The 14,345-nt window shown below is 37.8% G+C and overlaps 1 protein-coding gene across 4 annotated transcripts in view; it reads right to left on the minus strand.

Annotated features, from left to right (window-relative positions):
• ttll10 (tubulin tyrosine ligase-like family, member 10) overlaps nucleotides 1-14,345 on the minus strand; it is a 54,327-nt gene that overhangs the window by 4,473 nt on the left and 35,509 nt on the right. Inside the window, exons 1-12 of one of the 4 annotated variants that reach the window (XM_015017974.1) lie at nucleotides 10,283-10,326; nucleotides 8,954-9,047; nucleotides 7,389-7,665; nucleotides 6,624-6,774; nucleotides 6,335-6,453; nucleotides 6,106-6,226; nucleotides 5,595-5,698; nucleotides 3,187-3,373; nucleotides 2,809-2,980; nucleotides 2,030-2,170; nucleotides 1,009-1,125; nucleotides 839-932 (exon numbers count right to left, since the gene is read on the minus strand). In XM_015017974.1, coding sequence (XP_014873460.1) covers nucleotides 839-932; nucleotides 1,009-1,125; nucleotides 2,030-2,170; nucleotides 2,809-2,980; nucleotides 3,187-3,373; nucleotides 5,595-5,698; nucleotides 6,106-6,226; nucleotides 6,335-6,453; nucleotides 6,624-6,774; nucleotides 7,389-7,647 — 1,465 coding nt within the window. In that variant the 5' untranslated portion in view covers nucleotides 7,648-7,665; nucleotides 8,954-9,047; nucleotides 10,283-10,326. Of the gene's footprint in view, nucleotides 1-838; nucleotides 933-1,008; nucleotides 1,126-2,029; nucleotides 2,171-2,808; nucleotides 2,981-3,186; nucleotides 3,374-5,594; nucleotides 5,699-6,105; nucleotides 6,227-6,334; nucleotides 6,454-6,623; nucleotides 6,775-7,388; nucleotides 7,666-8,953; nucleotides 9,048-9,133; nucleotides 9,231-10,282; nucleotides 10,327-14,345 lie in introns of those variants that run through there. The other 3 variants (XM_015017976.1, XM_015017973.1, XM_015017975.1) reach the window with 3 other exon arrangements.

The raw sequence follows: 14,345 nt of genomic DNA on the forward strand, positions 1-14,345 counted from the left end.
AAAAAAAAAAAAAAAAAAAAAAAAAAAAAAAAAACTGAACCTAAAATTAAAGTCTTAGAGAAGAATTTGAAGATCTGTTCCTTTATCACTTCTCCAGCTGCATTTGCTCTGCTTTGTTTTCATATGTGATTTCTCGTTCTGCTTCAGGAAGTGCAGTTATTATTAATCGTGGAAAAAACCAGAAGCTCCAAAACCCCGACAAAAATAACCGTCTGCTGAAAGGAGTGATCCTGAAACACCCCGTGTCAAAACAACTTTCAGCTGAGATGGACTAGATGTATGTTTACAAAATTAAAATCCAAAAGATTAGTTGGCTAAAGTCTGTAGTTAGTGTAGGTGTCAAAGTTATTTAATTCATTTGTGATTGAACTCAAGTCACATGATGACATTCTATGTAACCTGTTTGTTGTCAAGTAAACTAACTTAAATTCAAGTTGTTTTTCCAATAATCGATGTACAGCAACCATAAATTTAAATGATGGTACTCTCAAAAATGTGTTTAAACAGGACTCAAAAAGTCCAAAAAGTATTAAATTCAACTTGTAGAAGACTTCTTTTAATCTGAACAAATATGTAAAACTTTCAGCTTGCCATAAAGAAAGGCTGTAAAACAAACACTTCACCAAGGGAAGAAGTTGGGTCTGAAGTAGAAATGCTCAAGTCGACGTAGCACAAAACTGTAGCTAAGCAGACGACTATGAAACAACACTTACAGAACATTGGGGAGGTTTCACACTTAAGTTACTTAAGAAATTATGCAGTAACACATTTCATACCCGGAACTATAAAAAAATAAAAAAAACTTGTGCTCAAAGTCTGCAGAATGTGCTAAACTGACCCAGAGCTTCTCCAACAGTGCGGGGTATCACCTCCTTCAGCACCTCGCAGTTTCTGTGTAAAGCTGGATTACAGTTCATTTCCAGAAGCCACACCTGGAAGCGTCACATGAAGACATAATTTACGAGCACATTTATATCCAGCTCTGCCTCAGTAATTTAAAAAATCCACCTTGAAGTCCTCGTCGATCATGAAGTCGCAGCCAATCAAGTCGAAGAATCCAGGCCGGCAGTCTAACTTGGTCTTGACGGCAAAGAAACACTGGGTCATGATCTGTTGCATGCGCTTCTGATATACGAACAGAAACAAAATATATCCATAAGTTATATGGATATATAACTTATAGATCCATATATAGATATTTATATAAGAGCCATACGTTGTCATGGCTCAGGGTCAGTGTATTTTTCAGAATCTACTCATCGGCCAAGCTCGTGTGCACAAACAACAAATTGGACAAATTTGCCAGCACTGGATCTTCACAGTGGATCTTCCAGCAGGATAATGATCAAAAATATATGATCAAATGACAGAATTAGTTTAGCAGACCTCACACCAGACTTTATCTAATATGTTTTTTTTTCTAAGTGAAACTTACAGTGGAATATTGTCACTGCTATAAAAAATAATTTGTTTCAATGAATTTCCCATCCTTGTCTCAATGTGTCAGTGTTGTATAGATTTCATATTCTACTTCTCTAACAAAGCTAAACATTTTATCTCTCAAAGATAAACGAGTTCCCTTAGTGCTCTCTTTAAATAATCTGATGCCTTAGTGAGTTTGGCCACATTTTAATATGTCATCAAATTCATGATGCAGACACTCGGTGCGGTTATGCGTCAAACTCGCATCTAGATTTACAACTGAGATGAATCAGGTTTCTGAAGAAAACAAATAGGTAGTGGTTAACTTTACAGACCATAAAAGATGCCACAATCAAGGTTTAGAGTTTTATTTAAGAAAGCTAAAGCTATAAAAATAAAAAAATAAAAAAAACAGCTTATTACAATGTATGTCAGTATGGAGGAAAAGCAACCTGTAATATTTCCTGTTTAGCCATAAGTTGATGACTCTTCATACAGAAATGAGCTCATGTAAAACTAACCACATTCTCAATTAGCTTCCAGTGCCAACTACCACTTCTGTGCTGGTAATTGGTCCCTGAGAGCTGCAGCACACCACAGACCTCACCGTAAAGGCTCCCAGCACCCAGTCCCTGGGCAGACCCTTGGCAACCTGAAGCCTTTCGTTGACGTAGGCGTTGAAGCTCTCCATAGACCAAACAGTGTCCTCCTTTACCTGGCTGTACAAAGGGTTTCTCTTCTGCATGTACTGGAGACAAACAGCAGGGGGAGAAGAGACACACAAAACAGAAAAGTGTAGGCAGCAACTTGTTTTAAAAGCCGTTGAATGACTCAGTATTGTGGAGACGCATGACTTTTTTTTTTTTTTTTTTCTTTTCCGCTCAACTACAACACCTGGCAGAAACTAGGATGTAAAGAAGGGAAGGAAAACAAAGCAATGAGGATGTTGGATGAATGATTTCAGCTGTGTTCCACTGTACAGCTAGTATCGTATACCTCTCCTCTGTTAACCACTCGACAAAAATGTTCTTTAAAGTTATTTCATATTTTCCAGATTTCAAATAGAAAGCCAAATCAACTCTGCTTGTATTTCTTTTTAAAATGCTTTGCTTTGGAAGTACCCAACAAGAAGATTAAGACTTAGGTGTGAATTGAGTTGGATTACGTCTAATGATAGACTAGGATTAGTGTTAGTTAAGTACTAGTACTGATTAGGTTTAGGGTAAGAAATTAATGAAAAATGAATGAAAATCAATTCAAAGTCCCTGTGAAATTAGAAAGACACACTATGTGTGTGCGTGTGTGTGTGTGTGTGGTGTGTGTGTGTGTGTGTGCGTGCGTGCGTGCGTGCGTGCGTGCGTGTGTGTGTGTGTTTGTTTGTTTTACCTGGTTGGTGAGGTGAGCAGAGAGGTTTTTGGATGTGGGATCGTAGACGTCACACGTCAGTCGGACATACCCATGACGAAAGAAGACCATGTAGGGCGCAGTGGAGGCAATGAGAAGGTAAGAGCGCACATCAAACTTTCTGTCATTTAGTAGAAGGGGTTTCTGGATGTAACTGAGAGAAAAAATATTGTAAGACGTTACATTTCTTTTTTTAGCAATGTGGCCTTTAAAAAAAAGTGTGTTAAATATATTGAAATGTATTTAAATGTAGTTTTTAGTTGCGTGACCATGGCTAGAAGTAGAGGAAGGGATTGCAGTCAGTCCTTCCCCTTGTAAGGCTAATTTGTTTTACACTTTGACAACCAGGTGTTCACCTACCGCTGGACGATGTGGGGCTGAATCCGGCGGTGAGGCGTCCTGCGGTCAGCCTGGAGCTCCTCCATCTTCTGTAGCTTCAGTCTGAATTCGGTCACATCCTCCTGGTTCTTCAGGAGGAAGATTCCCTTGCCCCGGTTCAGGCCTGTGGGCTTACAGATCCACATGCTGCTCTCTGTCTTCTTCAAGTCTGCCACCACAAACACGGCCACATCAATTACCCATCAACCTGCTATTAAAACAGTTTGTTCTTCTGTTGTACAGGAGCAGGCACGTCTGGGTAATTGTTTATCATATTTTGTCCTGGAGCTGTTTCAGTTGCTCCTGTAAGTATATGAGGTTGGCACCGAATGAAGCCTCTTTAGTTTTGCAGTCAAACATGAAGGATTAGTCACAGTCAAGCCCTTTCAGGTACAAAACATGTCAAATTATTATTCTTTTAAATAATACTTTTGTGGTCGCTTTCCAAAATAAACACACAAAACACAAATCTGATGAGAATGGTAATCAGGTAAACCAGGAGTGGAACATTTGATTTTGAGTTAAGTTGTAATTGTTAATGCTTCTTACATTTTACTGCTGCTTTGTGACGCCTATTGCAGACTTTTACTCTAAGGGGAAAATTACTAAATCTGTTTGTGAGTTAGCAAATTTCTAGATTTGAATCTCGTCACAAATACAATCTAAAGATCGACAGACAATTTCTTTGACTGCATTGTTTGCGATGGAGGTTTAAACCACATGCACAGTCAGCTGTGAAACCAAGGACAAGAATCTGTCTTTCCATGTCATTTTTGATAAATTGAATTTAACATCATTCAGTTTGTCGCAACGTCTGTTTTGTGCGTTTGATGTTTTCTACTCTTGCTTTTCACTTTCAGTCAAAAACTAGAGTATACTTACTTAAATACTTATTATGTAAGTAAGTTTCAATTCACAACACGTCATCTGAAGGCACGTCACAGAAAAAGTTATTGAAATCCACATTAATGCTTCGTATCAAACAAGGCAACAAGTTTAGTTCATTACTCAGATTAGTTTGAAAATACACCAAATTGTATCAACAAGTAAAAAACAAAAAATTAAGCAAGTGTTATCATTTTTGTCAGTATGCGATACAATAACTTTGAGAGAAAAGATTTGAAATTACGTTGCAAGCATTGAGAATGGTTTCTGAATTTACTTCTTCATTACTTATAACTTTGTAATGAACCACTTTTAGAGGGGATTTTCAGGGTCTTTGTTTCCAGCCAATTTCTTCCCATTCTTCCAGCTGGGTTTATGACAAATACAAGAGGTTACAGTTTAATAGACAGAAAACGTCACCTCACTGCTATTTGCTGAAAACTTGGCATAGCGTAAATAATTAACCGAAGAAGGATGGCATTTGTCAGGTCTCGTGTCAGGTATTTCATTTTTTTTTTGTTTTAGTTTATTAAACAACATTCAGGTACAGTTATTCTGTTCATCGCAACATTTCGTCTATCTTCTATGTGTCCACTTACTCTTGCTTACTCATATTCCTGGTTTTCTTAAGCATACACAGCACAGAACATGAGAGGGAAAGGCAGGCTGAAGAAATGGGTTTTAGGATATCTGCACAATACTTTACTGTGGAAATGTACTAATGCTAAGCACACACACACTTTGGAAAATTGTAGCTCACACCCACCTGCAAACCCTTGTTGATTATTTCACAGTGCAGAACATTTAATAAGAGACTTGTGCAGAGACTTCAGCGTAAACTGTTTCACACCTTTAACATTTATAGTTTGACTTTGTTATTTTCATCTTTTATTCTTCTTCTCTTGTCTATCCCATCCGTCAGCCAGAGATCTAAACCAGCTGTTTGAGTCCTTCTCCTGTTTGCTCAGTGATAGCTGTGTTTGACTAACCTGTACTCCACTTAGCACAATGTGTTTGTGATGAACCAATCAATCTAGATCCAGTCATTTTTATCTCCAGGTTCCAGCACGACATCAACTGTGTGGTATTTTTTTTTAATTTATTATTATTGTAAGTTAGGAAAGAACTCCACCTGCTTCTCATAGCTTTGTTCAGCGCGGCAGCAGTGCTGCGTTCAGGATCTTCTTGTTTGTGTCTCAGCCCTGCCCTCTGCTGACTCATCGCCATGGCAGCAGCATGCTACCCTAGTGATTTTATCAGGGCCTCATGGGAGGTGAAGTGCATTATTTTCCAACGTTTTCAACCCCTTGATCAAATACTCTCCCAGGCAACTGTTGTCCTAACACCATCAAGAACAAACTTCCTTTCACTGTCATGCTCACAAGCAGTCACGTATGATTAATCTTTGAAATGAAGCCAGCAAACGTGGGGTATACCCAGTTTAACCAGCAAATAGTTGTCATTGCAGCGGGACGTTAGGTTGATGCACGCAGGATGTGTTTTACCTGTTTCACCCTCCTGTGGGGCGATGCGGGAAAAGAAATCCTCCCTCTCTTCCTTCACATCCATGCGGAACGTTGTGGGAATGAACTCCTCCATTTTCAGCCTCCTGGAAGGGACAATTTTTTTTTTTTTTTAACAAATAAAAATCTGAAAAAGTGTGTCATGTACTCGGTCAGATCCCTTTACTTTAATCTGATAACCGTAAATAAAATCTCAGCCAGTCCATTTCCCACAGTAGTCACTTAGCTAGTAAAAAGAAAAGAAAAAAAAAAGTCCACTTGTGAGTATTTTAATCTCAGTATAAATGCAGCTGTTACCTGAAAGGTTCAGGCTCTTAGCTTAGGGCGTTTTCACACCTAATAGTCTGGTAGACTCAGTTTGATTGGGGACCAAAATTTGATACATTTATTACATTTTCAGCTGGTAGCGTTTGGCTTTCACACAGCAAACAGTCCAAACCCTTTGAAAAGCCTGCTCCCCCAAAGAAAGGGAGAAACTGGCTGGTTGGTTTACCTGTGTCCATTTTTGTATCTGATTTTGCTGGTTATTCTCTCAAATTCCCGCAGGCTGTTCAGGAGGCCGATTTTAGTGGTGAGAACCATGTTGTTGGGAATCTGGAACACCAAGTGTCTACCTAGAAACAAAATGTGTGAATTTATCATTTTAGTAACGTGTGTGTGTTTTTGTTTTTTAGTACAGTTTAAATTGAGAGTTTATCTTGTATTGTCTTGCTCTGCGGTACCTTGCTTGAAGCGGCTGTAGTTAATTTGAGATTTGGTCTCGCACCACTTGAGCCTGAAATCTTCCCTCTGCTTGTTATAAATTCTCTTCCATCCTCTCCTCTCGCAGTAGCCGCACACACTGCGAGAAATCAGCCACAAACACAGAAGCAAACAAAAAAACCAGAGGTAAGAGCGGAGAATGAGTGAAAACTTTTCCCCCTTTGCAATAAAACAAATGATTTTGTGACTTTCTAAGGGGCTTTCATGTTGAATCAGATAATATTTCTGTGTTTCACATCTCTTGCTCACACTTCAGCCCCATTGGTTCCTCCAAAGAAGTAGAACGGCCCAAGTCCACGAGGCTCCTCTGTCTTGATGTCTTTGTCCTGTCCTTTGTTAGAGCAGGGCCCCGGGCCCCTTGATTTGGACCTGTGGAAGCTGCCCTCCACTTTGGATCCACCTGATGTTTTAAAACATACAGATAACCTTCACATTGCATATTTCAACAAATACACATCATGCCTTGTAACAGTATGAATGTGCAAGTTTTTCCACATTTCCTCACATCACAACAACCTTAATTATTATTATTATTATTATTTATTTATTTATTTTTTCAATTCAAATCTGAAAAAAAAGTGTTGAGCAGCTGCATTCTTTCTCCCCACATGTTGACTGTGGAGGAGCTGCAGAAATTCAAAGGTCTGGAAGATTTGTTAAAATGACAAGCAGGAGCTCATCAAATCAGTTTTTTATGAAAGAGTCCCAGGAAGACTGCAACTGTTAAGCTGCTCAGAGCTGATCCTCTGCAAGAACACAAAGTCTTACCAAGTATATTTGCTCCAGTTTCTAGTGTAGACATCTTACACTTGAAATGAGGCCAAACTAACTCACAAGTAAATTTTCAGAAAGACACAGGAGCTTGTTTTAAGTCAGTAATTCCTTAATAAAGGTGATTAAACCAGTAGGACATCCGGATAAATACTCAGTGTGTTGACAGAATATCAAACTACTTGTATAACGGCTTGCTCTGCTCTCTCTCTCTCTCTCTCTCACACACACACACACACACACCTGTCTGTCCACATTGTCTCTTCTGCTTGACAGAGAAACATGAACGTCTCCTTCCCTCCTCCCGAGTCAATGCCCCCTCCATGTGGGCACACTCCAACCCTTCTGATGTCATTTCCTGTGAGTCCCAGCAGTCAGGTGACTCAGACTGTTCTGTTGTTGGCTCCTCCTTCCCTCCATAAAGAATCTGTTTGTTTTCCTTTTCCAGTCTGTCTTTGCTGTACATTTCCTGGCAGCGCTCAGATTTTATGGCCTCTTGCATAAGGACTTAGTAGATCTTCTGTAATGTTAAAATCAAAAAGTTCAATGTATTTTATTGGGTTTTCAAGCAAATAAAAACAACACAAAGAAATGCATAGTTGAGCATTTGAGGTAAATTGATTGAGGTTTCTTGGTTTTGTTTTTAGACTGACATTTTTGCCCATGTTCTCAGGAATAGCTGAATCAAATGGGTGTGTTTTTTCCATTTAAACTATTAAATGACGACTATTTTTCATATTTTCCTCTATTCCTGTTCTCAGAAGTCACACATTGGCTGGCGTCTCTGTGTCACCTTCTTGGAAGGAGCCTCCACCTGAGCTTTTCCTGTCAATACCTTCAGGTTTTCTTTCTAGAGATGATTCACTTTGTCATGTTTTTCTGTTTTTAGGCTGACCTGGACTTTTTAATCTCAGAGTTTATCCGTCTTGCTTTCTTGTTAAATATATTCACAGAAGGACATACTGCTCCCTTTTTCTGCTGTTTTTTTTTTCCACATAGAAAGTAAAATACTCCTGGATCAGTTCTTCTGTGTTTTTTGTGTCTGCTCTGACTTCCCAAACCTTCAATTGGTAGAATACCTCCTGGGGCTCTCAAAGTGCCAGTTTTTACTGGACATTTCCTACTACTATAGTCATTCCTTTTCACTGTCGCCACATGCATGCTCAGTATGAGTGACTGCTGCACAGTTAACACCTCTACGCAATTAGCTCATCTTCTTAGGTGGAAAACTTTTCGTTTGCCAATTAATTGGATTTGAATGCATAATAACTAAGATGAATGCATATTATTGAATTAGAATGTGTGTTTTTGAATTAATTAAACTGATATAAACAGATCTTAAAGTGGACATTGTCTCATGTTTTTTATGTCTTTAGAGAGCCTTGAAATGTTCAAAATTAAACCAAGCCCTATTTTGTCCTCTTATGCCAGACTTCATGTTCATTAACCCCTATCAAGCTTTTATATTTATAATAATTGTAGTTATTTTTGTGGTTCAAAATTATGAATTGTTTTGTGTTGTTTATTATGTAGAATCCCAATAAAAACCATGAATCTTGCTTATAAGATAATAAATCTATAGGAGCTCAGAGTTGTCAGACAGAGAAGTGTCATATTTAAAAAAAATGAAAGCATAAAATTAGACTGACAAGTCATGATCCAGTGAATTACTATATAGTGGACTTTTATATTTAATTAACTCAAATTTAAAGCAACTTTAAACATACAATAAAATAGCAGATATTACACAAATTTAAATTAAAAGTATTATAGAGAAAACGCCGACCAGCAGCACTGAGTTTACATACCTATGACTCCATGTCTAACACGTCTTGAAGGCAGAGTTTATGGAAACCTCTCTAAGCCGATTCTTCTTCATCCACCTCCACTCTTATTGACCACCTGCAAAACACAAAGGAGGAGAAACAACAAACTTTGCAGGAAATCACATTTAAGGTCTGCAGTTTTACCCTCCAAAGTAAGCTAACCTGGAGGGCTAATGTCAACAACAGCAGCATTTACTGGCTTTATGGGTCTCTTAGCAACAGTTGCCATTTGTAGAATGAATATTACAACAACAACAACACCTGAAGACAAACTCACAACTCATGTTTAATGTATTCCTTGCATACCCCCGTCTAAGTTTAGCTTCATTCAATATTTATCTCCAGTAAGCCTTTGCTCTGTGAACCGTATGGTAAACTTAGAGGAGGGTGTCGGTCAGAATGGTATTATATGCTGGTCCAGAGGGTTAAACAGCATTTTAACCTGCTCTTTAACACACAGTGTGTATTATTTCATAAAATTGAAACGTGTGTGTGTGTGTGTGTGTGTGTGTGTGTGTGTATATATATATATATATATATATATATATATATATATACATATATATATATATATATATATATATATATATATATATATATATATAACTCCTAAAACATCAGAATCAGTTGCAGTCATTAAGATCAACATTAGTTTGTGCCGATGACTCAGTTGACGATATCGTTAATCAACCTCTACTGACAAATTCAGAGCCAAAGTATGCAGTTGAGCAACATAGCATTTGTCTGCTTGCAAGGCAAATCCACTAATTCCCTTCTGTCTCTGTGATTTGACTCAGGAGGAAACACCCAGGCCCAACTACCGTTGGAAATTATGAATAATCCCTTCCCTTCCCCACAAAAGCACAATAATTGACAGGAGGCGGGCGCCTCTATGACCCAAAACCATATAATTATGCATCTAGCATGAAAAAGTCATACATCCAACAATTTTAGGACCACATTGTTGAAAACATTTTGTGGATTTTAAATGTACTCAGGGCAAAACAAGTAAAATTGTTAGGTTTTTTTTTACTTACTTTTTTTTTAAGAATTAGCAAATTTAGGACAACAACCACAAATATGCTACATTTTATTACTGTAAGGAATAAATTATTTTCCCAAAGCTTCATTTTAGAAAAAAAGTGAGTATGATGTGAGGCCAATCTTAAAGGGATGTGCTGTGGTTTTTAAGTTCTGTTAATGAACTTGAGTCTAAAAAAACATTGATTTAAATACTATTTTGTGAACCCCTAATGCCATCATTACATTAGCATTTTAGCAGATGTCTACAAAAAGCCAATAATTATTCACACAGGAAGTACAATTCCACTCTGAGTGGCAGCAGTGGCTCTGCTGCCCTCATTCAGGTTTTCATTTTTGAAACTTTCACGCCAGCGTTTTTGGCCAGGGGAAAAAGCTTTTTTCTCCAACCTTTCCTTCTGCGTCTGGATGCTGTGCAGCTGGATCGTTTTTTGTTTTTTTTTGCCAATGCTTTTTATGCTTTGTTCTTGTGTTATGATGCGTAACCGTAGCAACAAGGTGGTTTACAACATGGAGCAGTTGATTAACATGAAATAATATCACAACGTGAAACCAGAAATTCCAGAGTAGCTGAAAAGGAAGCAGTGTGGATGCAGAGCGGGAGCAAACAGGAGAGAGAGAACGAGAAAGTTCAAACTGACACACAGATCTGAACATTTACAACTCAAAGATCCTCGTTTTGTCCTCAGTCCAAAGCTTAGAGGCGCATATTTTAAATTACCTTTTGTGAAACACAATCTTGTCATTTTTGATACATGTGTATTATAGGAAATCAGGTGTCACTTTTAAAGAGTCACTGTTTTACTTCTGCTTTTAAGGTGATGCCTTTTTTTCTACGGACCGCTTCGCACATCGGCTAAAAGGAAAAACCATCATGTTTTAGAGTTTTACAGCGCTGTTGGGGTTTTAAAGTGCCTTCGGCTGTGCCTGGATTTTAGTTTATTTCAGTTATTATTATAATTTTTTATTATTTTTTTTGCATTATGTAATGAAATGTCTTGCGCTTGAGTACAGATGCAGAAGCACAGTTATTAGAGGCAGACCTGCCATGTTCCTGTTTAGCAGAGCTTTGTGTGGAGCCAGTGTCAGCCACACCTTGATAAAGAGCCGCCATCTGATAGACACACCGTGCAAAGTGCTGCGTAGGTGGACAAAGAGAACAGGCTTGTTTTACAGCCCCGTCGACCTCGTGCTTCAACATATGCCAGCAGTCTGTGTGCATTTGTCTGGGTTAGGAAGAGACATCAGAATAAACAACGCCATTATGCGTTTATCTTCGGTATTTTCCATCAGGTTTGATGAGCTTAGTGGCTTTAACGTAACTGAAAATATGTTAGGCATCATTTAGAAAGGAGTTTTGAATTCAGTTTCCCATAGATGACTTTACAGACTCCAGCTTATCAAAGCTAAGGATCACTGTTGTAGTTCTTTAACTCACTTCAAATAATTCAACCACATCAAACAGATTCAGCAACAACTTCCAGAGGGTGAAAATGTTGGTTTTCTCAGACACATTGATTATTACATGGAAACTGGGTGCGTGTGTGTGTGTGTGTGTTTCAGTCCGTCTGTCTCGGGGCGGTTACGCTATAAGTTAGGTGTGTGTATGTGTGTGTGTGTGTGTGTGTGAGTGAGTGTGTGTGTATTTGGAGATTCGCCCATTCTCATGTCATCTCAACTGCCTGCGACTGGGAAGTGGTCAGCAATTACCGGGATGCAGCCTGCAGCAATGGTGTCCCTGCTCAGCCTATTATTTGGAGGGATTCTCCTTGTCGAGGTGTTATATGGGAAGACATGGAGTTGAGTTACGTTGTAAAGAAAAGTCTGTCTCAATAGGGCCTCCCTTTCCCCTCCTATTCATGATTTCCTTATAGAATTACACTGGGCAGAGCGTATGAGGCCCATTCTAATGGAGAGAGGGGGTCATTTTGTTCCCAGGGTACGCATACGCTTATTTCATCTTGTACAAAAAACCATCACTGACATAGCGATATTGTGCAAATGTTTTCCCTACATATGTTTATCTTGACAGTTTGTATCAATGCTGCTTTTTTTGTGGGTCAGAAATTCCTGAAATGTATTTATGTAAGTCTCTCCAATAGCTTTACTCTACTTCTTGGACTGAGCTTGTTTTCTGGATATGGCATGCCCAGTTGGTTAAGCTTCTGAACTGATGTCATTGAATAAATTAGCTGCACCCCGTAGAGCTATGAAAAGACATATGAATCATAGATAGATGGAAAAAGACTCACAGTTTACATCAGGAGACACTGGTAAATAACTAGGGCAAATATAACCAGGAGAAGGAAAAACTCCAGTATAGCCTCAGGATCCACCAATTAAAGTGCATGTGCACTGAGAGCGCTGAGCTCTCTACAGATGGCGGCTTCTGAGCAGTTCAGAGCTAGGTCAGCACTTGAATGCTTTGCAAACATGAACTTTGAAGGAAATAGTGTTTGCCATGTTGCTCAAGTGAGTCTAATCTAACACGTTTTGCGACATTCAAAGGAAAAGTCTGCGTTTTCAAAGGAAACATTAAAAATGAAAATAAATCCCTGCACATTAAATTCACGCGTGCCATTATAGGTGAGAGAATACTGTACAAAAATACCATAGAAAAGCAAGATTGATTTGGTTTATGATAGAAAACCAAACCAATCAGTGACCATTTGGGTGTCACTAGTAATTTTACTGAGGTGCATTCTGCAATGAATCGGCGATTTTGACCCAGAAAAGTTGCATCTGACTCACAACCTGGAGCCATCCTTTCATTCTTATGATGTGGTTCATGTGTTGGGTTTGACTACACCGTACGTTAAAGCTGAACACGTTATACCACATTTTCAAAATGTCGTTAATGAAAAGCAACATAACCGTTAATAAACATTCCATGAATCTTTCTAAATGTAGGGCCTACATATTATCCTTAAGTACATAGTGTGATTTCGCACTAACTACTGGTGTGGAGTTACAGCAAACATCAGCTAAAAGATTTCTGCACTCACTGGAAGATTGACTAAAGGAACAATATTTTGAAGTTAAGATGTTAAGATTTCCACGTCATTTAATCATCAGTAATTTCTCTCAGCATCTTTATCAAAATTAGTATTAGTTTCTGCAAATCAGTTATTAGGTCTAAACTGTGACCAACATAGAAAATTACCATCAGGACTGCGTTACTTCTGCAGCGTTCTACACCCTAAAAAAAAGGACTTCACAATTTGAACTACTGAAAAACGGTAAATATTAGCACATTTGATAAGTAAACATCTGATGGAAAAGTTGGCAAAATGAAAATCAGTATAATAGCCTCTGGCTGTATGGGTCAAAGGGTCCAAACCCCAATGTAAAACAATTTAACTTTTCTTCTAAATATTTAAATATATATTGTACAAAAGAAACGTGTCAACAGGTCATATTGTTCAAATCGATAATTAAACTGAACGTGGTGGTGTTGCTTTTAGTTCAATCAGTTGCAACATGTCACACATTTGAGCAGACAGTTAAAACTAAAACAAGTTGAGTCAAAGATGCTTCATCAGTAAACTGGTCTACAGAAACTAAAGTGAAAGAAAAAGTTTAAACCACAATGATTATTTGATAAGGATAATGCAGAACCAATTCTGTGTTTCAAATTAAATAACTTTGAAATTTAAGACAGTTTTTGTTTTTTTTTAATATCAAGTTTCCACAAAACGTTACATTTTGCAGTGGTTCATGATGTTGGTTTGATCTGAGCTGTGTTTGCCTGCCGGTAATGTTCTGTGATAATATCTGAGAAGTGAAAGTGAAACAGCTTCTTTTTTCTTTTACTTGCAGCATAGAGAAGATAACATGTATGAACAAAATGAACTTTACACCTTTAACCTAAAAAGAAATAGACGACACTACACGTGAAGATGGTTTAGTAAACTTTTGGTAACACTTTATTTGAAGGGGGTTGAATAAGACTGACATGACACTGTCATAAACATGAATAAGCCTTCATGAATATTTATGACTGTTGTCATAAAGCGTCATTCGGTAAATTATGACACTTTTAATACAAAGTTGACATTATTCAAAATGTCTTTGTTATGACAACTTGACATTAACTAAGAAATCATTACTGTTTAAACTTTACCTTTAATAACAAAGTTACCTAATTTTTAAAGTGCAATCAGTAATACTTTTATAACAAATTTATATCAGTAATGATTTCTTGGTTAATGTCAAGTTGTTATAACAGAGACATTTTGAATAATGTCAACTTTGTATTAAAAGTGTCATAATTTACCGAATGACGCTTTATGACAACAGTCATAAATATTCATGAAGGCTTATTCATGTTCAT

Source organism: Poecilia latipinna, unplaced genomic scaffold (genome assembly GCF_001443285.1).
Source record: "Poecilia latipinna isolate Pla-1442-1.1 unplaced genomic scaffold, P_latipinna-1.0 Scaffold2213, whole genome shotgun sequence".
Taxonomy (NCBI): domain Eukaryota; kingdom Metazoa; phylum Chordata; class Actinopteri; order Cyprinodontiformes; family Poeciliidae; genus Poecilia; species Poecilia latipinna.